The 23,605-nt window shown below is 42.4% G+C and overlaps 1 protein-coding gene across 3 annotated transcripts in view; it reads right to left on the reverse strand.

Annotated features, from left to right (window-relative positions):
- The window catches only part of CRHR2 (corticotropin releasing hormone receptor 2), a 160,232-nt gene that overhangs the window by 3,172 nt on the left and 133,455 nt on the right, over positions 1 to 23,605 (reverse strand). For all 3 annotated transcript variants that reach the window (XM_055806726.1, XM_005240964.3, XM_027791768.1), the window contains 3 exons: positions 20,232 to 20,317; positions 16,907 to 17,042; positions 15,127 to 15,168 (listed from right to left, as the gene is read on the reverse strand). In XM_055806726.1, the coding sequence (XP_055662701.1) occupies positions 15,127 to 15,168; positions 16,907 to 17,042; positions 20,232 to 20,317 (264 nt within the window). The remainder of the gene's footprint in view (positions 1 to 15,126; positions 15,169 to 16,906; positions 17,043 to 20,231; positions 20,318 to 23,605) is intronic.

Here is a 23,605-nt window from a genome sequence, read left to right on the forward strand (position 1 = left end):
TTCCTAATATGCAATCTAAACCTCCTCTGGGGCAACCTGAAACCATTTCCTTTTGTCCTATTGCTTGTCATCTGGGAGAAGAGACCAACCCCCCCACCACCTTGATATAACCTCCTTTCAGGTAGTTGTAGAGAGCGATAAGGTTCCCCTGGAGCCTCCTTTGCTCCAGGCTAAGCAATCCCCCCAGTTCTCTCAGCCGCTCCTCATAAGACTTGTGATCCAGACCTTTCACCAACCTTGTTGCCCATCTCTGGACACACTCCAGCCCCTCTATGTCCTTCCTGCAGTGAGGGGTCCAAAACTGAACACAGCATTTGAGGTGCGGCCTCACCAGTGCCGAGCACAGGGGGACAATTACTGTCCCCATCCTGCTGGCCACACTGTTTCTGATACAAGTCAGGATGCTGTTGGCCTTCTGGGCTACCTGGGCACACTGCTGGCTCATGTTCAGCTGGCCATCAGCCAGCTCCCCCAGCCCCTTCCCCGCTGGGCAGTGCCCAGCCCCCTGCCCCCAGCCAGCAGCTCCTGGGGCTGGTGTGACCCCCAGGCAGGGCCCGGCACGGGGCCGGGGTGACCCTCACACAGCTCGCTCGGCCCCTCGGCCGGCCTGCCCAGACCCTGCAGAGCCCCCTGCCCCCCGGCAGGGCAGTGCTCCCCCCAGCGCGGTGCCATCTGCAAACTGACCGAGGGTGCCCTCGATCCCCCTGTCCAGGTCATCGATAAAGAGATTAAAGGGGACTGGCCCCAGCACAGAGCGCTGGGGAACACCACTCGTGACTGGTGCCAGCTGGGTGGCACTCCAGTCACCACCGCTCTTTGGGGCCGGCCGTGCAGCCGGTTTGTTACCCTGTGAAGCATAAGCCTGTCCAAGCAATGACCGGCCAGTTTCCCCAGGAGAATGCTGTGGGAAATGGTGTTAAAGGTTTTACTAAGGTCCAGGTATACAACATCCACAGCTTTCCCTCATCCACTGGGCACACCATCTTGTTCTAGATGGAGATCAGGTTAGTCAAGCACGACCTGCCTTTCATAAACCCATTCTAGCTGGTCCTGAAACCCCAGTTGTCCTGCACATGCTGCGTGATGGTGCCAGGATGATCTGCTCCATAACCTTCTCTGGCACCGAGGTCAGGCAGACAGGTCTATAGTTTCCTGGATCCTTCTTGCTGGCCTTCTTGTAGATGGGTGCCACGTTGGCTAACCACCAGTCTTCTGAGACCTTTCCAGTTTGCCAGAACTGTTGATAAATGATGAAGAGTGGCTTGGCAAGCTCCTCTGCCAGCTGCCTCCTCTGAGGTGAGAGTTCATAGAAGGACATGTGAAGTGAGGATCTGCACTCCTTCGCTCAGATGATTTCAATCCTCCTATTTCTTGGTGGGCCTTCAGGGGCATAGACACATCCATAGTCTGTAGCGCTGTGCATAGAAACTCTGTAGTGCTGTGGTCTGGCACCAAACAATCGCCTCTCAACCCCAGCTTTACGCTCCATTTCAGGTTTGTATCAGCCTGGAAGAGTTTTGCAGTTTCCCTCTTTGGTGCCTCGTTAGGGGAATTCTGAACCTGGGACTGTGGCTTTTCAGTCAGAGCCCTCCTAGAAGGCACAGCTTGGGCAAATCGGACCCGAGGATCTTTCATTATGTTCTCAACTATGTGGGATCTGTGCTGCTTGATCCACCATTCCAGACAAGTAGGTGCAGATGTTTATAGTAAGGTGAGTGCCACACTCAATTTCTTTCTTTTGATTTTGGATCAATTATTTGTTTCAATATAAAAAAATGGATTTTACACTTAATAGGGGTGGGACAGACCCTAGAAAAATAAAGGCTGTGAAGGAATAGGACTGCTTGCATGGAGAAGGGGAAGAGTGAACATCCAATGAAAGAAGAATTAAAATTAAAAGACAGCATTGCCAGGAGGAGCATGATCATCATGAATGAATTTGAGACAAAAATGAGAATAACATGATTAAACAACAGTGCAGGGGATTTCTGGAAGAGCCTCTCATTATGAAGTAGTAGGTACAACTTGCCTCTGCTAGTTTCAAGATGGCATTTGGTCAGTTTAAAAAATGAGTTATATGAGATAGCCAGAGTTAGGACGGGCTGACTCAGTCATACACTACAGTAGGAGCCAGCCTGGACCGCTGACTTTCACTGTCTTATCAAACTGACCTCAATGACTCACTGAACCCTCCTGCTGCAACACCAGAAACAGTGGAAAGACGCATCATGGTGGTGTATTTTCCTGGATGCCCACTACTTGCAAATCTACCACGGTTCTACTTGGAGCAGCAAAGGGATACTTATTTCGGATTCTGGATGTAAGTAGGATATAAAATACATCCAAAGGGAAATACATGTCTCAGAGTACATACAAGGAGGGGATGCATATCACCTGACAGCTTGACACCTAGTATTGGCCACTTATTTATGCTTTCAATATAGACAATAGAGAAAGAGAGACAATCTCCCTAAGGAGTGACTTAGATATGTGGAATGAATAGCTCTTGCTCCATCTTGCTCAACAAAATCAGCTTAGCTGAATGTTGGGCACCTAAGGCAAATGGTGTAAGTAACATGTAAAGTGCCAGAGGGGTAACCACTGTCATGGGAAATTGTCCTATGAAGAACATGGGACTTGACCTACAGGAGGATGTTGCTTCTGGAATGCTCATTTCTCCCCAGATGTCACCAAATGCTAAAATATTGTTAGAAGAAATTTCTCTCCTTTCTTCCAGAGTGAAATACACCCTTATGCAGGGAGTCTGGAATCAACTGAAGTCCTTCAAAGAGGTGAATTTCTTAATCTTTGGTGCAAAAGCAGAGAGCAAATCTCTGTGTAAAGCACAGTCTTTTTTATTTATATAAATATATATATTTATATAACGTCTATCACAGACGTTAATAGCAGCCTAGCAGTCCTGTGAGTTTATGTGTCACAGGTGCACCTGCAGCAGCATTTGAAAAGGGAAATCATCTGGTGGGCTTTTTGTGTTACTGAGCAACTTGTGTGAACAGATACTTACTCAGCCAGTGAAGCCAGATAAGATTTATCATTTGTGCTTCAAACCAATCAAGTCAAAAAGAGTCACCTGGAGATAAAGATGGGAGTCTAAACAAGCAGTTGTTAAAATGGCTTTTATGATACGGTTTACAAGCTTTGAGAAAGAATAAAAAGTAGTAACAAAAATGCTGTCTTGTACAGCTGGAGCCATTCCTAATGGATTGGGCACATGGAAGCAGATTCTGCACTTACAGAGGTGAGTGCAAAGCATTTCTTAATGACAGAATAATTCACTGCAATTAGGATGCAACCAGAGAACAAGAAGAAAAGGTTAAACTCAAATTTATCTCTTGAAATCAAACTCAGAAACAAAATGCTAGCTTAGCTTTAGGTCAGCAAATAAAAAAGAAAACCAGTTGTGACTGCTACAATAACATGTTAAAAAGACACCCAAAAAGCTATTACACAGCCAAAGAGCAATAGAAAAAGATAAAGCAAAATAGCAACTTCTAACCTGGTTGTTAGTCACCATGAGAGCAACTACCTCCATCCATTAAGCATTTGTAGAGTCAGTACCATGTCCTAGAGTCAGTATTGCACATCTATGACCTGAAATTAACAGCACTTGCCTGTAACAGCCCAAAGATGTCATCAGCAGTTAAAGCTTAACAAAGAATCTTTGGAAAACAAAATTATCAGCTATACCTCTCTGTAACTTTAGTTGCTGGAGATGACAAAGTTTATCCATGCTGCTGAGCGGAGGGCTCAGTTCTCTGTGCTGACCCTTGGTCTGTCTTTCTCTTGCAGTTACTCAGAATTACCCTTCTCAGCTCTTTGCACTTTGCGTGCTGTGAATAATCACAGTTCCTGAACAGGTGGTCAAATCAGATTTACCAACAGATTTGTGCCTAGAGAGTGTGGGCACTGCTCTCAGCTGGATTGCTTTAGAACAGTCAGGAGAAAGAATTCAGGTGATGGGATGGAAAGAAGTCAGTGGGCATTAGTTTTTCTTTCCTGATTGGATCACCTGATGGAGGAGTTCTCAAACCTTCAGATCACATCTTAAAATCACATCTGATCATAAAAATTGTTATAAACCTCTCCTCCTCCCCCTCCTCTGAACAAAACAAATGAGAGATGTAGACAAGGATGAAAGCATGCAGAGAAGGTTTGCTTTTGATAAAACAGACACTAGTTTTGTATTGTTATTGTCTTATTAGCAAAGGAAGAAAGCTTAATGCATTTACACAGTGCTTAGAACAAAGGGGCCCACTCACCTGGGGCTTCTTGATGTAATACTAAAATATAATAGCAGTAATGTAGGTAAAAAAGAAGGGTCTGATAAGAAGAGTAGGATTAAATGAGCTGTGATGGCAGTGGAAGCTGGAAGTAATATTATTGGGATGCCGCCATACTCTGTCCCAGAGAAAAACTCTTGCGTGAAAGTGTTAACAAGTGAGGGGCAGAGGGATAACAGGTACTGAGTATAGAATCGTCAGGGTGTTCAGCAGTCTGTGACTACATAACCCTAATTAAGTTCTTGCTTTGCTAATAAGCAACTTTTTACTCCCAGAAAATCTAATCCAAAGGCAAATTAAAAAGGTTTATATAGATCTCAGTGGCCTTTGTAACAGACCTATTTTTGATCTACAAAAATAGGTTTCAGTGACGAACTCATCAAGTTCCGCCTACACTTAAGCACCTTCGTGCCATGTTTCAGATCCTTGTGCTGCAGTTGGAGGTAACTGGAGAATAACTTTGGATTTTAAACATCTTTGGTTATTAATGGAGGTGCAAATTGTGGAAAAGTTGATGAAGAGTTATTCAGTCTTATTGTAAGCTACAGATGAGGAAGGGGAACTTTCAAGCAATGCCCAGATCAGCAAAAGGGAACTGGCTATGCAGACTTTAAATTTCAAGATAGTTGTCTCACTGTGTCTGACTCTGCAGTGTACTCCACTTCCATGAAGTTTCTGAAGCCCTGGCCTCTCTCTGTATCCAGCAGACATAGGAAAGGCCGTAATGTATTGGCAACAGTTCATCAAAAAGAGTCACCTAAAATAGGTCAGTTGGAATCTACCCTCATTTGGGGGAAGCACTGCTTATAAATGAAGTTGAGGGTGATCAGCTCAACCGCATATGTGTATGTATTAGAGATAAATACCATCCATTACATAAGAGAACTTAAACCACTGTAAGGTGATGCCTTACATGGTACCTTGAAAGTTTTCAAAAGGGTTAGGGTGTCCCCAAAGGGAGAAGGGATGGTAAATGCTGGATTTAATAGTAAATGCTGTGAAGAAGCTTATGGGTCAAGCCTCTCTAGATCCTTGGAAGGATTAAGTGGAGTCCTGAATGGAAGCAAAGAAACAGAACTGCCTAAGCACAGAGACCACTGGCCTGACAGACCCAGGCATCTGCAGATGAGGAACGCTAACACTCTCAGAGAGATCGGAGTGAGTCCTTATCTATTTACTGTAAATAATGTACATCACTGAGCAACTATATATATGTCCTATAGCCACCTCTTACCCTGTTCGTATGGCTTTAAAAGGCTCCCGGTCCCTTAGGCCACAGACAGTCATGTTACCATTAGAGAAAAAAATGAACCAAACATCTCTATAAAGAGGCCATTATCAGTGTTTAATCCTCCTAAAGCAGGGATGTACTCAAAACAATCTGCAAGGCTCAAAGGAAATCAAAACAAAGCTCAGATGGAACTCTTTTTTGTTTCTCTTTTTTTTCCCCCCCAAATAGCCTACATCACACCAGTATTTTATGTAACATTGCTAAGTTTATTTTTCTCCCTAAAATAATTAGCCTGCTTAACTGATCTGCAATTCATTTCTAGCTGGAGTCTTTGGCAGCAATTCCATACAACCTGGTAACAGACGGATAGTTTTGCAGCACCTGCCAGACTGGGATGTTGAAGTTTTATTTGTAAGATCACAACAGCGCAATTTTGTTATTGTATGTAACTGAGAAGCTAGACCAGTTCTGACTAATTATAAAGATTTTCCACACATTTTGGGGTGGAAGTAAATGCTGCTTCTTTCTTCTGGGCCACAAAGGACCAGGACTAACCACCAGAGAGGGGGGCCGTGAATGCCATCAGCCCACCTCAAGCTTCTGTGATTTTTTTGTGGACTGCTCTGGAGTCCCGCTTACAACAGCAGTGTAGTGAAAAGGAAGATGGGATGGGGAAGGACCTTCAGAGCAGTTGCTACCTTTTCCCTGTGCCTGGACTTCTCATTTTTCTCTCTCTGGCAGGACCCCAGCCTGAAGAGCACCTACTGGAGTCACAGCAGTGAAGGTGACTCTACCAGAGTGCAGCTGGGTGTGGGAGGTGGATACCGAGAGGAGATTGCAGTCCTGTAATGGACTGCTGCCTGGTGGTCCCAAAGGGAAGGCTTGATCTCTTCAGTTGAGACTATAGTGACCAGGCATCCTCTGGGGCATTGCGGAGTGGCTCATACACTGTTGGGCATTTTTGCTCATGTGCTGGTTTTGGCTGGGATAAGAGTTAATTTTCTTCACAGTAGCTGGTGTGGTGCTATGTTTTGGATTTGGGCTGGAAACAATGTTGATAACTGAGGGATGTTTTTGTTATTGCTGAGGCCTCACACAGAGCCGAGGGCTTTTCTGCTCCTCCCCCCACCCCACCAGCGCCGGCTGGGGGGCACAAGGAGCTGGGAGGGGACATGGCCGGGACAGCTGCCCCCCACTGACCAAGGGGACATTCCATACCATACCATGTCATGCTCAGCACATAAAGCTGGGGAAGAAGAAGAGGGGGACATTCACAGTGATGGCGTTTGTCTTCCCCAGTCCCTGTTACTGGTGCTGCAGCCCTGCGCACCTCCCTGCAATGGGAAGTGATGAATTAATTCCTTGTTTTGCTTTGCTTGCATGGCTTTTGCTTTACTTATTAAACGGTTTTTATCTCAACCCACGAGTTTTCTCAGTTTTACTCTTCCAGTTCTCTCCCCCATCCCACTGTGGGGGAGTGAGCAAGTGGCTGAGTGGGGCTTAGGTGCTGGCTGGGGTTAAACCACGACAGTGCAGAAAGCAATCATTGTGGGCGGTGGAATTAAACTTTAGCCCTCTAGTCCACACCCATATTCATATTTATTCAGTGATTTGAAGGAACGCTTAATGCATGTCCTTTGGGTTCAGAATGATTAATGTGAAGTCTGCTTAGATTGATGGGCAGGTGGATGACTAACCATTTAGGTGGTGATTCATAGCTGGCAATTATAATGAATACCCTCCCAAGATGATCAGATCAAAGTAAGCCACTTTGAGCTTAATAGATTTTGAGAGACAGATGGTGCCTGGATAAAGGGTCAACACAAAAAAAATTAAACATATTTATCCTTGCCTTGCACCTTGTTGTGAGAATAAATTACAGTTCTGTCTAATGAAGTAACCTGTTCTATTCCTCTCTGGTTATGGTTTCTTTCTAAGTCAGCTAATTGCTTTGCATTTTAAATGTTAATTCCTAGGTGATTATTGATATTCACCAGATAATACTAGAATCTGAGGCCTGCTTGAGCTAAGAATTCATGCTCTGCAGGATGGTTTCAGACACAGGCCTTTCTAGTTATGTATCCCTCTAGGACATGGTTAGAAATGAAGGACAGCCACCTTATTATGGACATAGGATTAATGCATTATAGAATAATTAAGGTTGGAAAGGACCTTAGAAGTCCTTTGGTCCAATGCCATGATGAAAGCAAGTCCAGTATAGAAATTTTATCCAGTTTTGAAATTATGTCAGGGCCTTATCCAGTCATTTTGAGTACATCCAATGGCAAAGACCTCAAAACACCTCTGCGCCTCTCCTTTAGTGCTTAAAAATCCTCACTATGATTTTTTTTCTCCATGTTTAATCTGGATTTCCCTTTTTTCCTTCATTCTGTTTGATAGTGGAGACTGCTTTTCTCTGCCTAGCCCTTCATCAGGCACCATCACTTTATAAAATCAGGTCATTCTCACACACAATCACCTTCATTCAGAAGCATCCTGTTATGGTACAGCTATGTTATTACCTCTCATTAGGGTTGATAAGGTTTTCAAGGATCACAGAACTCTCTGATGGATCAGCATCAGTGGTCATTAGAAATGACCCGAAGCACCCAATAACAAGGACAGGTGTTTTCTGGAGACAGGGATCTTTCCTCCATTATCCTGTTGTTCCCATCATGTCTTTGTTGAGGTAGCAGGAGTGGAGCCAACCCTATCAGTCAGGTTGTCATTCCTCTGGAGGTTTACCAGCGGCTCCTGGAAATATTTTATTTCCTTTTCTAGGAGATGCTGCAGCATCTCAGATCTGACCTCTCCCCCTCCAGACTCCAACAAGCAGCAGCCATAAAACCAAAGCTAATACAAGTGTACAGAAGGATATCTGGAATATGAAACACTGTAAATGCACTTTCTTTCTCTCTCTGAAATACTTTATTTTTTCTCAGGAGAAAACCACCACCAGCAAGGAGGTCTGACTGAGAAGGTAGATACCACACTACAAAGGGAAATGGAGGGAAGATCCATCTCCCTTTAAAGATGTTTTCTTTCTGGAATGAGTCAAAGAGAGAATAGAAGTGCTGGGAGTGCTGTACCCATCTGCCTGTGAGCAGAAGGTGCATACTAAAGAAGCGAAAAATGACCCTGGAGACGAAAGTATGAAGAACGCGTAAGTGAGCTGTGAGCCTAGAGATCAACAAAGAGTGTTTATAGTGTAGTGAGTGTCACTGCTGCCTTCTGTTGTCTTCCCTTGATGCTCTCCTATGAAAAGCCAAATGTGACAACTGTCTTCATTGGCCTAATAACAGTGAGCCTCTTTTTGTACTGGAAGTTTAATGAATATTTTTCCTGGGTTTCAAGGAATTATAAATTTTTTTTATATATATATATATATATATATATATATTATATACAATTATAAGGCTACTCTACATATGCCTAAAGACTACAGACTTCACTGAGCCTTTTTTCAGTTTCGGGTCTGGCTGTGACCTGGATAGGATAGTGATGTTTTTATCCAACATTCAGTTCTTCAGATCATTGTCAAAAAAATCCAAAGTACCACATGAGATGAATCCCACACCAGATACCCTTTTGAAAGACAGGCTTTAATTAAACACATGCTATCAAGCCTGTTACTGGATTGAATTCATCAGCTTGTACTACAGAGGCTGAAGAGATGATTTAGTGGTTTCTATGGAAGGATGAGGTACCATGAAAGCGTATCCCTGATTACACACTATTATCTTGTTGTAAGCAAACTGATCTAGGTAGAATAAATTTAATCAGCTAAAAAACCCTAAAGACTATTTAGTGGGCTGCAATACAAGTTGTCTAACAGGAGTTTTGTGGAAATGCATTCTCTTCAGCACAGTTTCAAACCATTTTATCTATCTTCATTCAAAAAAACCTCCATCTGAAATGTCTTTTTTTTTTTTTTTTTTAATCCAGTGTTATATGAAATTGAATTCAGTCTTGTGGTCTGTGAGTTGACAGAAAAAAATCTGAGGATCATCTTGATTTTTGCGGTCATTGAAAAAGAAGTTCACAACCTACATTCATTCTTTTTAAGTGGCTTTAATGCAAATGCATACGTATTTTTTATTATGCCATTTTTCATAACAACTTACATTGACAGAAACCTCTCATCCTCAATTTTCTTGGAAGTCCAGAGATGATCTTCACTACTCAGATTAAATTAAATGTGCATATTTTTGCCTTCTAGTGCTAGCAGATTTTCTGTGTCCAAAAAAATACAACTTTTTTTCCATAAAGTCTCTACACAAATTAATATGTCAAGTGCCAATGGCCTCTTATGCCCATCCATGGTGTACACAGTCTGTTCAAAACAGCTTCAGAGCTTTTTGGAAGTAATAAAACATAACAACCTGCCAACTTTGTATCTAAACTGCTGCTTTTCCTTAGGTTCACTGGAATAACCTGTGTATAATGTGTTGGCTTGGAAAGACATTCATATTCAATAACTGAAGGAAAATATCTTCAGTAGAGGGGCACAAACGATACACACTCTTTCAAGACCTGGCCCATCAGCTAAACTGTCACGGCATCCAATAATCCAAGACCTGTGTGAAACACTGTGTGCTGTGGAAATGAGGGAAAGGGAGAGGTTTGTGTTCCCAGGTTAAATACCTGCTCCAAAGCGTAAAGAAATAAACTCTTCCCATCTGAAATTCTTTCCATGGACTGTAATTTAATAGCTTCACTTTTCCCCTTCAGTGATCCCACTGCTGCACTGTCAGACCAAATCACTGCGGTATCAGGACCAAGACCTTTTTGTGGCGGTATCTTGTATCACCAAAGTGCCATCATCAGAGTGCTGGAGGCACTGCCTTCTCCACTAGAACATCAGATCTATTCAAGCAGCACAGCTGTGTAACAACTCTGATCTGGAGCAAAAGACCTCATAGGAAGAAAAACCCTAAGTCATAAGGACATGTTTGTTTAAATCAAGGGAGGCTATAAGAGGTTACAGAGAAAAAACTGTTCTGTTTCATTTGCTAAACTTCACAGATAGAACACTGACAAAAAGACAGAAACTGATAATTTTCAACTATGATCATAGAATAAAATCGTAGAATCATAGAATATCTGGAGTTGGTAGGGACGCATAAGCATCACTGAGTCCAACTCACTGCTCCCTTATGGGGGCAAACTCTCCTTAGGAACAGACTGTCACATTCTGAGTGTTTTTTAAGAAGCTGATTTTGATCTTTAAACCCAATTGTAGTTGTACAGAAGTTCTGAAGCTACACAGATGTTCAGATACTGTAGTAACTGGACCGACTGGTACAATATATAGCTGTCAGAAGTCATTGAATTTTCCCCTTTATTTCCAGGTCACAGGTTGGTTGTGACACATGGCTCCATTTCCCATGACTGTCACAACCCAGCCTTAAGTAAACTTTCTGCCATTTGCTCAAATTCCAGCAACTGATATTAATGCTACTCTTGTACCCAAACACAGTAATTCTCACATCAAAGAGATTGAGAAATACTCTCTTAACAATTATCAAATCTCACTGCAATGTGTAAGTGCACTTCAACAACACAGGTAGTAAATCCACTGCAAAACTCCCTTTCCTCAAAAATGACTGGGATTAATTGTAGCTTCTTATTCTGAGAACATTAAATTCTAGCACAAAGGCTGCATCTAATTCCAGTCCTGACAGGGAAGGAATTTTGCATGGCTCCCTCAATGGTTGATGAGAACAATGTCATCTCTGTTCCTATAGGAGATCCTTTATTTCCTATTATTCTCCTTTTCCGAAAGTACTTCCAGCAATTCACCATGGTTTCTAGACACAAAAACCAAACGTGGTATCTGGCTGGCTTGTAAAAGCCAGAGCCAGCCAAGTGCTTCTTGCTAAGAAAACTCAGTACAATGACACACCAAGCCTTAGAAAAAACCCAAACCAGTAGTCTAACTAGATTAGCTAGGATTTTTTATGTGGCTGCATGGTGAGTAGAACATCTCTACAGCCATTTCTTCACACTTGAAGGACCCACAAAGGTGTTTTCTCTGTCTTCCACTAAAAGCAGTAGCTATAGTCCCATAACAAATGGAAATACAAAAATTGTGAAGAGACAAGTCTGCCTTTAAGAAAAGCTGAAGTACTTCATTCTCCCAGACATGAAGCACTCGTTGAAGACCGTGTGAAGACCATGGTTTTTTTGGAAGGCTATCCGTATTTTTGAGCTCCAGTTACTGGAAGCTTGTAAGTACCTAGTGGCATCTGTATCAAATATGAAATGGTAGAGATGCAGCTGAGATCACAGCATCATTAAAGCTTTAAATTAATGGCTTTTTTAGCCTTTTTGCTTGTCTCTTCATTCAGTGCAGGCCCGGCACTATGTGGGATGAATAACCTACTAAAGCCTATTACATGCATTTAAAGAACCCAACTCTGTCCTAACTGGAAACCCTGGATTACTTAAAACCTTCTGAGATAGCAAGTCATCACTCTATCACAGAGACAGGAATATCAGACTCACTGAAGAGATAATTCAACAAAGTTTCAGTGCTATTTATAAGGATTTCAAGCTACTGAAAGGCTACTACTGACAGGCTATTTTCCTCCTTTAGAGCAAAATCTGCTGTGGATCTCACTAAGACTGGTGGTACCTCCTGTGGATTGAGTGGCATTACCTTCATCACCCCTTCTAGTAGGGATGTCCCTCTGAGAGCAACTGATGTCAGGAGAATACAAATGATATTTCAGCACTACTGTACTTCTGAGGTGATGCTGTTTGCATGCACTAAAAAAACAGACTTTGTCATAGCAAATAACTGTGAAAACAATGTACTGAAAATCTAACTGAGCAGAAAATCAGCCTGGCTTTCACTGCTTTGACATGGAGGGTTACAGTAAGAAAACACACTTTTGCTATGCTTAAAACCAAGGCCTTCATCTATGCCTCAGATGGCAGCATGGCCTGTACAGGTCTCTCACTTCACAGACAGGCAAAACACAGCATTATTGCAAGCTGTTGCAATGTGATGTGACGTAGCCTTCAGGATGTGATCTGGGAAACATAAACTCTTTTTAGAATGCTTGATGAGTATGTGAAGATCTGGGGAAGACAGGCATTACCACAAGGGAGAGCTTTTACAATAGTATACTATAAGATGCAATTTTTTTTCCAGACAATATGATTACAAACCCAGAAAGCTCTGAAAATTTACTGAATTTGCTACTTGTTCCTAAGCTGTGTGAAGCTGGAACTAGAACAGAGCAGGAAATGTCACCCTTTAAAACTGTTATACTTCAAAAACATTCCCACAGTACATTAAGATTAGTCCAAAGTCTTGCACAGTTTTGAAATAGACAATGCTGCAATATTTGGGGGGGTTTAGACTTCTTTTATACCTTAAAGAAGTAGTTAGGGAATTGCCATGGTTCAGCTAGCCAAGTGGAAGTTGTAAATATATGGCTACAGGGAAGATTTTGCTCATAAATTCAGCTATTTGTAGGTGTCTACATGTGAACAGAATGTCTAGGCATGCATAATAGTGGAGAGCTAGTCCACACTGTCAGTGGAGAGTAAAGTTGTTCAGGTGAGCAAATAAGGATGTCTATTGTAGGCTAAGCTAATGAGAAGAAGATTGTATTGACTGGCTTGACTTAATGGCATAGAGAGCCATTTGAGAAGCCCCACCATATCCCACTTGGCTTCTCACTTTCCAGCCAGAGGGTGTGAATCTTCTACAGGTCTTGTATAACAATGGTGGATCCACGCGGATGCCTTAGATACTCTGTAGCTGATCAAGCGGCACTAATATCTATGTTTAGGGAAATGAATCAAGATCACCTGCATCACCTGAGTTGGGTGGCTTAATCTTGATCTGACTCCCACAGAAACATCCATTCCAACTGTAATATTAGTGTGATATAGCTGGGAGAATCAGTTATGGAAATCATTCCAGATCTGCTAGTAGATTGTTATCAAGGCATAGAAGTACATGAGGTGAATCATCTTGCCTTTCACTGACCTTGATTATGTCTGAACTCATTGAAGTTACAGGGTATGGGAAGTTGGGTCATGGCTTTGGACAAAGAACTTCAGACTGCTGTTAGTGAAGGGGATATTTCTTCCACTACAAGACAGCTGAAAGAATCCCAGAACAGCCAAAAGAGTGAAAGCCTGGTGTGAACAGCCAGCTGGTCCCAGCCTACGTGCACAAATGGAAGCGCATTAGGGTGATACAAACTCTTGACTGACTATGAAATCATGTGGCTGGGGTTCTAGCCCGTGATGTTCACTGTGACACCAGTGGGGGAAAAAAAAAAAAAAAAAAGAAGGACCACCCCCCCCCCCCCCCTAAAAAAAGCCTGCTGTCTACATGGGAGATTCTCCCACATTAACAGTATAAACCTGCTGAATATGACAAGGAGTACTGGTGGGACACGCCAGACTTCTGGCACCTTTAACCTCATCAGATTTTGCAGCACAGTGGCTCAGAAAAACAAAGTGCGATCATGAGCGACTCAGATATATGGCAAGGTTTTGATGTAACTGTAGTCCCACAGTTAAACTGCCTGTACTTTTTGGGGGAGGTTTCACCTCCCTGTTTACTAAGAGGCAAATGGAGTAGTCAGAATTTATTGAAGTTGGAAAGAGAACCGAGAACACTCTGCTGCCAGTATATAAAAGTGGCATGTGCTTAATCTGAGAAAACAGGGTTGCTTCTTGTTAACATCACCTCAGAATTCTTGAGGAAGAGGGGAAATGAAGAAAACAAAACAAAATAATACTGGTGCTTCACTGGCCGAAGTATAGAAAATATTGCAAAGCAGCTGAGTAAGAAGACATGCCCATTCTCTCTCATAGCCTACAATGAAATTAAGAAGCAGCACAAACAAAATGTATCCCAATACAGCAGGAATAATTAAGACATGGAATTAATTTTTGCAGAGACACAATATTTTTCCTGGAAAAATACGACACACTTAAATGTAGGTAAATGAGACACTGGCAGTGTAAACAGGGGAAAAAAGATAAATCTCTCACACTGTGGGGTGTAAGTCAAACACCGAGGATATCAGTGAACCATTTCTTGCTTGAGTAGCAGTACCTAAAATTAATTATGAAGAACACCACCCTGTCCCCAACCCTCTCTTCTGAATGCAACAGGCATTGATCACTCAGATATCCACACAGAAAAAAACCAACTTGCTCAACTCAGCATGGCAATTATAAAAATGGGTCACCTGCAGCATATCCTTAACAACAGCCCAGCTCAGAAGTAATACTCATGTATGCACAGAAATCATATTTGCAATGAATAAGAAACTTCAAAGAAGTCTTAATATGAAGAACAAATATTTTATAATCTAAGAAGACTACTTTTCCTCTGCCCTGACCTTCCAGGCAAGAACCTGAATTTGATAAAGCTTTGTGAATAAAGGACATGGACAAAAAGGGCTGGGAAATTCAGATGCACACTACCAGAAACTTCTCCAAGAGCAACAGACTGATGGGACTATGACCCCATGTAAAAAAACCTCATGTTTAGCAGGCATTCAAGTAAGTTCCACCTCCCAAGAATGAATTACACTGACAGAAGGGGACACTACTTACCTCACCATTCAAGAAGCAGTAAAATACTGACACAAAGAAACCCTGGAAAGAATAGAAAGCAGTTAATTATTAGACATGTATTTTAAGATGCAGAATCAGGGACTGAGCTTTATCCTGGGATCATCCCAAGCAAAACTATAATATTGTTGAGATCATCCACTTCTAGTCAGATGAAATCTTTGCCCAAAAACTTCATGAGAAAATACTAAGTGACTTGCAGCTCACAGGTGAGACATGAGAACTAGGATCTAGACAGCTGTCCACGGATAAAGGGGTTTGCCACTTCAGCTATGCTAAAGCGCATCTACAGCTGCCAGCTGCCACCCCAGAATGGTACAGACCCCTCACAGACACTATGTCATGCCTGCCAGCTCTACGTGATGTCTCAGACACAGGGGATGTCAAACGGCCTTAGATGGTCTTGTGTGAGCAAGTGTATCATCAGGGTGCTTGCATTCTTCTGATCTGAATTGCTGTGTGGAATCTGCGGACAGCAGTGTCTAGACTCCTGTAATGACTGCAAAGATTGTAATGACTAAACTGGAAGCTCAGATGACAACATGATGACAGTTTCATCTCTACACCTGTGAGCAGAATCCTACCCATTTTACTTTATGCAATGGGCTGTAATTATTGTCACCATAAAGAAGGGAATATCTGTGCTTTCTTTCTTACTTATGTCTTCGTAACATGATAAAATAACCAGTGCAGCATTTTTTGAGACAGTGAGCATCAGCAGATATAAAATACAATTAATCTTAGGGAGTGAAAAGTGTGGATTAGTTCACTGATAAAGGCTAAAGTTCCTTTTTTCTCATAGATTGAAAGGGTAATTTTTCATTTTGGATATTCAGTTGTGGTTTCTGGTGGGATGCTCTGTGTTTCAAAGCTAAACATGCAATCAGTAAAAACAGTAATCAAAAGATCAAAACTTTTGTAATCCATAACCACAGAATTGGCTTGACAGAATGTGTGCTCTATATTTGTATTGGTATCCTGGGTAACAGAGTGCTTGTTCCTCCACATATCAGAGGGAAAACATTAATGTCAAACCCAGTTCCACCCTAGTTCAAGAAGGTCTTTAAGCAGAGGTAAAGCTGCAGGACACACCTAAGCAGACTAAACACCATTCAGGGTCTTCAGCCAGTTTTGGTTTTGTATCAAATCCAGAAACCTGGGGCAATTACTTACTTTCCACTGCCTTTTACATCCTGGCAGAACTCCTGTTGAATTCAGGGGAGGGAGGAGACAGGGTATGAGTTCTCAGTTGGTATGGTCTCATGGCTGAGTGTATGCACCATTGCAGGAGTGAAAGGCTGGGCAATACAGCTAATGTCTCAATCAAGCAAGTCCAATAGGTAGGAGTTGTTTCCCTTTGTTTTAGCAACATCTAGTCTAAGTCTCGGAGGGCTCACTGTGTGCTCTGTGAAGAGAGAGGTACCTTGGGAGGGTGATTCATCATCCTCTCTCAGGCAGTTTAGGACAGAATTAAACATCATCTCTCTCCATAGACTTTAGATGGAGCCCAGGTGAGAAGCTGTAGCTATAGACTGAACATAGTACTGATGTTAAGGGAGATTAATCCCTCCACTACATGTCTGAGAGGAGATCTCCACTCCATATAACATACTTATATATCCATTATGCACGCGTGAACAAAGCTGAGCTATTTTCAACTAATATTTCTGTCATTGACTTCATTGCCATAAGTTTCATGGCTGAAAAGCACTGATGATCCTTTCAGCAGTAGCTGATTCTAGCTGTAAACTTGTTATCTTACCTGAAAAGACTGCAGGAAGGAATTGAAATAGATGAAAACAATCTGGGAAATGTCATCTTCACCAGGGTTGACAAAGAAAAGCATGTAGGTGATGCCCAGCAAGGGCAGAAGAACTAACGTTGCCTTGACTGCCTTCCTGGGGACAAGAAACAGAAAACAGAAGTGAACACACAAAAGAACAACTGTGTTATCTGAACCACTGTATATTGACCCAAACCAAATAAATCACTTCGTCAGTGGAGAGAGGGATGAGTCTCAGAGCAATTGAAAGGGAAGTGAAGTACCTACATCAGCTAGAGAGGGAACTTAGATGCCTCCTTAAGACAGTTCAGCACCTGCACATGTCAAACAGGGTGAGAAGAAAACAAAAGGATGGCCTAAGACTTGTCTCCTCAGGGCTGTCCAATACGTACAGTCAACTGGAGGAAGGAAGTATTTTAAGAAAGAAATTCACATCTGTCTAGTGTCTAACATAGCGAATGGAGTTAGGGAACACAAGTACTCCCTGCAGGTACTTCCATCTTTTGAGGCATGCTGCTAGAGCATTTGAGGGTAGCAGTGGGAGGTTGTATTTGCACAATGGCCAAATAATTTGAGATTTTTCCCAGGAGGACATCCAAGTTTTAGACACTTCTCAGCCTGCCTGTACAGGAACAGTCCCAAGATTTGTGGCCAGCTTATTGTGTAACTCAGGATGGAGGCTCCTAGTGTCCTCATGCAATGAAGAACAAAAGCTTCTTAGTGCTGAGGAGAGGATATTTAGGAGGGAGCCCATGGGAACCCATGTCAGAAAGGCTGGGTAGAATTTAGCAGAGGAGCACAGAAAGAGTGACAGCTGCAGGGGTGGGCTGTGAAGCCACAGGTGAGTTTGATAGTTCACACTCAGTACCTGACCACTTGGAGAAATGTGTTCTGGGAAAGCCTTTGCCTTTGAATCCTGCTTTTTGTCCCCACTTTGAATTCCAGGGGAAAAATGGGAACCTTTTTTATACCACTCCCTTTCTCTCTCTTATTCCTCCAGACAGTTTCTGTCCTATCAATGAGGCTTGCATTAGGCTGAAGTCTTGAGATTCTCTGCAGGTTTGATGAGTGATTTCTTAATAGCTCAGGGTGATGTGATAAGTGCACAGTTTAGCTTCTGACCAGGGCAGGACTGCTGTGCCCTGAGACCTGCTCTATGCCCATCTTTTGATTCTGCCTGGAGTGGAAATGCTTTCTTTCTCTCTGCAAAAAGTGCACACTCAGTTGCTTAGGGCTGTCTTATAAATAAACAAGCAGGTGGTGCACAATAAAGTGTAAGTGATTATTAACAGAACTATTAGGGGCTAATCTTTATTATTGGTACTATAATAACGCCTTGGGATGTCAGCTGCAGAACAGCACCTCATTGTGCTAGATACCGTACAAACACAGAAGACTGTAATTTTGTTAAGCCTGTTTAAACCTTTGTGTAATGCCAAAACAGGTAGATAAAGACAGGTAGGTACACAGGCAGGGGAGCACAAAAACATTGCCAGCATCAGGGTAAAATGAGTGTCTTAACAAAGTAGCTGTCACATCATTTAACACTTGCTTAACTCAGTTTGGACTATTCAGCTTTAGAACAGCGAGGCTTGCCCCAGGCTTTCCTGGAATTACAAGCTTTCCTATTTAGGCTGTGAAAAAGAGGGTTCCTTTTCAGAGCCTGCAGTGAGGATAAGATCACCATCCTCTGTTCAAGGATGGAGGCAGTTACTTTAGATTGCCTCAGAGTAGTATCCCTAATGTTCCCTGCAAACTGTGGAAGGTATAAAAACCTACTGAGATTTGAATCAAGACCTTTTCATGCTAGTTTATAGTTTTATGGCACGAAGTTTGAGCACGAAAAAGGGGTATTTTCCCCATGCATTTCTCAGGAAATGTGCAGAGAAGAGCCTGAACAAGAAAATCAGACTACTGCATTAACTTCACATTTGTCCCCAAACCACAGACAGGAGTAAAGGAAGGAATCAGGCAAAACAACAAAACCATATTACTGCAACAAAACTGTTTTGTGAAACAGCCTTGACTCCAGAGTCAGGAGGAGGTTGATTTGAGGATGTCAAGATTCAAGCTTTAGCTTGATACACTGCTATTTTATCTAGAAATTATTTAGAGAATTGTGACCAATCTTACTCCACAAAACCTGCATTATTTCCCAGTGTAAGGACCTGTCTGTCCACATATGCTCCAACCATTTTGCATGACACTGGTCAATGGTAAGAGAGGAAGGGCACTCAGCATCTCCTGATCTCTAAGAATTTGCTTTTAGGCTGTTTAGGTTGCTCTAAGTCCACAGTGCTGCCAGAAGGGGCCAGGCCACCTTCCTTCTGCTGCCCTGTGCTAAACGTTCCTGTCCTCTCCTTTCTGCCATGCTGGTCCTTGTGAGGTTGTACAACCGGGGATCTGATCTACCTGAGAACCCACCCCATATAAAGATGATGATTAGCTGAGCATCAGTTCTGTGACACAACCCACTCAGTGGTTACACTGATGCTGGTGCCAGCTTAAGGGGCACAATCACCCTTCATTCCCATATTCTACACTTAAAAAAAAAAAATATTAAACCTTACCGTAAAAACCTGTATGCACACAGTAATAATCAGTAACGATACTGATATTGACTATAGATATGATATGATTGTTTTGGCCCAGACTCTGTTCTTCTTTTACTTCTGGCTCTGCTAGGATATTAATATGAACAAGGATCTTAATATACATACGCACATGATTTACTGAGAAGTCTTGATATTGTATTGTTCTGCACCTATGAAGCTAAAGACTGGAACAGAGAAGCAACCTAGTAGGGACTGAACAGTTTTTCACTAATTCTCCAAATTAGCTGAATGAATGGTCTAGTCATCATTGAAATAATTTATGATATATTAATATAATACAGATGGTTGTGTACGAATAGAAATTAATTAAATACCTATCCTCGCTTGAAATCAAATCTTTCAGATTTCATTGGAAGGGGGAAATTTCATGTGTGTTGGAGCATACGCAAACCTGAAGGAGGTGAAGGGGCTGGTGGCAATGGCAGTGTGCGTGTCTGTGCCTGTAAGCCTAGGCTGCGTCGGTTGTTTGGACGCTGAAATGGAGAGGAGAGAAAAAATGCAGGCACACTTTTATGGATAGCCTGCAAAAATAAATACTGTGTACATAACCATCTGAACTCAAGGGGCAAGGAAGACACTCTCAGAGATCAACAGTAGCATCTGGAAAGACAAAGATGGGACAAAGGCAGGGCAGGCAAGGCAGGTCTTTGTTAACACCAGAAAACAGCAAGAAGCACCAGCTGACTTACCTGTACTGTATTGTTTCTGAAGTGGTTGAAGCTCTCAGTTTTGTCATTAAAATCCTAACTATGTTAAATAGAAATACAAAATTTATCTGGAAAAGAAGGGAGAGGAAAAAATAAGACCAGTGAGTTGAATAATGGCTTAAAGGATGTAGTATGTTTTAAAAGGCACATTTTGCAGTTCCAACCTGATTGAAAACAACCTCTTGGTTTTACCATTGATTGCAACAGACTCAGAAGTTTACTACAAATACCAGATTACACAGCAAATATGCAACTGCTATTAAAGTTTTCAAATGTTTTCAAACAGCAGTGAAAATGGAATACAAAATTAATGGTCCCAGCAAGGAACTTCTTTTTATTCCCTTTTACTCCTTGCCTGCGTGCCACAAGGAGCTAAGCGTGGGATTTGTTTGGCTGTTTGAATCTGTCAGTGGCTGAGCTCACCCTAGGCTCCCTGCACAGAGCATGTGGCAGCACTCAGCACTGTGCTGCCTTGCTAGGGCAGGCGTTTTGGACCATCCTCCCATCCCACAGCAGGCTGTGATGGTTGGGGAGGGCTCCCCAGACCCAAAGTATGAGGCTGCACTGCAGAGATCTGAATGTGAGTTTGTCACACAGGACTCCCTTTGTATTCGGTGAAGGCTACACATTGCAGTCCACAAGAGGCATTTAAAACAGAGCAGATGAATCATACCTGAAAAAAACATATTTTTTTTGCACTGTCTTTAAAGGTGAGATGATGGATTTATCACTTCCCTTTATAATCTGCTGAGCTAGGTAATTATTATTTCTGCTACAATCTCACCACTGAGAATTAAGATTTGCTCTAATTACTGTTGTAGCATCTGCTAGTGAGTTTCTTATATAAGTGTAAACAGGAAAGAAAAACAACCCCAAACAACTGAAAAGGAGATTCTGATTTGTAGACTGTGATCAGCAGAAGGATTTGGCACCTAGAAGCAAGTTTTATGTTGTTTTCAACACATAAAGTAGGGTAGCTTACAACATACTGTTCTGTCTCAAAATTGTTGATGATCTACACTGTCACAACTACGGAACTGTTATCTCAGGGTGCTGGGGTCACAGCCTAGGCTTCTGAGAAATATTTATCTCACATGAGTTTCCAGAGTCCCAAGGCTCCTGGCATTTCGCATTCTATGAATGGAACAATTTTGTGATAGACTTCCAGCAATTTATGAACACTGTAGCAGAGCTGCAAATTTAAACGTGTTCTCAAAATATGCTCCTTTCTTTTCCATGCAATGTGGTATATTTTAATGATCTAATATCTTGGCATCCATCATATCATTCCCTGTGGTTACTGTAACTTTGTTTATAACAGATGGTGCAATAAGCACCTGAATAGACACTGGGAGACTGGCAACGTTGGAAATTGTGTACATTAAACACTTATTACGTGAGATATAAAAATGCTGCTCTAGGAGTTAACAAGTGACATTTTTTGAAATTGTTTCCTTAGCAGAGCAGGGCCTTTGGGACTATAAGAAATGAAACAGCACAGTTTGTATATTTGTTTGTGCTAGAGTTGTCTTTGTCATATTTAAGAGGTTGAAGTCAACTGGTTCTCACTTTATTTATCAGAGGCAAAACCAGCTTCATATCACTGGTTCAACTTAAATCTTAAACTCCTCACAGTGGTGACTGCACCATTCCTCAATACCAGAAAGAGGAATGTCCCGGCAGTCTCTGGCGAGGGGGAGGTGGGTGAGGGTGTCCTTCACCCACAGGGAGAAAAGTTTTGCCTCTGAAATTCTGCTACCAAATCTTGAGGTTCTTCATCAGCTCAGAGCCAGCTTTGGGTTACTTCTATTGAGGATGCAAAAAAGGCACCAGTCCAAAACTTGCCACTTCTGCAATCGTCATGGAAGGTGCCAGATGGAATTACAGACTCTTAGGCAATGGCAAGTTCCAGATATAAGTAGGACTAATCACATAAGATTAACATGATGAACTGGAATGAAGAAAGCATTTCAAGTTTCATGAGTCCTACTCTGATGTGAAAGCACGGAACTGGAAATTCAAGTCACCACAGGCTGCATTAGAAAAATTAGGGATTTTGATCCCTGAAATTAAATTGCAAAAGTGTGATTCATCAGTCCAGAAGGAGAATTGCTAGCTGAAAAGTTTGGGGTTACTTCACTAGAAATACTCTTATCCTATATAAATCATTTTTTAATTCTCCCAGTCTTTTCCCTAAGCTCTCGCTACCCAAGGGCTGCAGAAAGAAAACAATGATAACATACAAAAAGGATGTAGCAATACTTCTCACCTAGATTTTCCTGTATGTTTGCACTGATCCCTGGTGACAACTGCTTTGCTCATCTGGTTGGCAGCAGTAATATTGACTCAGTCAAAGCTCACTGCGTACTGTGTGCCAGCAAAAGCTGAGCATCCCAAAGGTGGCCACATTCAGGGAGAGAATTCAACTACCCAAGCACAGACACCAGCACAGCTAAGGGCTGTGGGTGGCACTGGTATATGTGACACAGGGCTGGTAAGGGACCACAGCTGCCTACAGCAGCAACAGGAAGGCAGATACACCAGTGCTTACTTGTAACAAGCTGCCCAGTTGTTATGTGCAAGCCTGCTAGGGACATTATTTCTATAACACTTTCTAGGAGAGAGGAACACTGAGGCCAGAAGAGGGTCATTGGCCACTCACCCAGAGACCTATTCCTGGTTCTTGCATTGAATACATTGTGTATCCTTTGTTGTTGTAGTCTGAGTCCAACTCAGCCTCACGTGGGGCACCATTTGCTGCAGCACAATCAAACTAGTAAACTGCAACAAGGCTTTACCATTGGTCAGATTCTACTGTCTGTGCTGTATCTCCTTCCTCCAAAGATCACCCCAACACTGCCCCTCCTCCACCCAACCCCCACTCCCACCATCCTCAGGACTATTTAACCACTTAGCAGGAAGGAGCTACACCTGCACATCATCCATGTCAATCAACCCACTGTCACTGAGGCCAGGCCACAGCTGCATGTTATCAATGCTGATCAACCCACTGCCTTCATCCCTCTACACTTAGTCACTTGGGCAGTGTTCAAGCCTGTGGGCCTGACAACAGACACTAAAATTCATCTGAGGGTGCACTGGATAATCTCTAGTCTGCATTTCAGAGTGCCTGTCACCCTGCCTCTCCATTAATGTTTGTAGTCATGTACTTGTCAACAAGGTGGAGGGTCTCGCAAAATTCTTACTGCTATACTGTTTTCCTTCTATCTTTCTCCTAAAGTTCTCATTTGCTGTGCAATCCTTCACATGCTGGAGAGGAGGCTTTAGGTCTTATGCCTGCAATAAAATGGAATACTCTTGTAGACAGCCCCAATATAGATAACTGTATCTACCCT

Source organism: Falco peregrinus, chromosome 5 (genome assembly GCF_023634155.1).
Source record: "Falco peregrinus isolate bFalPer1 chromosome 5, bFalPer1.pri, whole genome shotgun sequence".
NCBI classification, from domain to species: domain Eukaryota; kingdom Metazoa; phylum Chordata; class Aves; order Falconiformes; family Falconidae; genus Falco; species Falco peregrinus.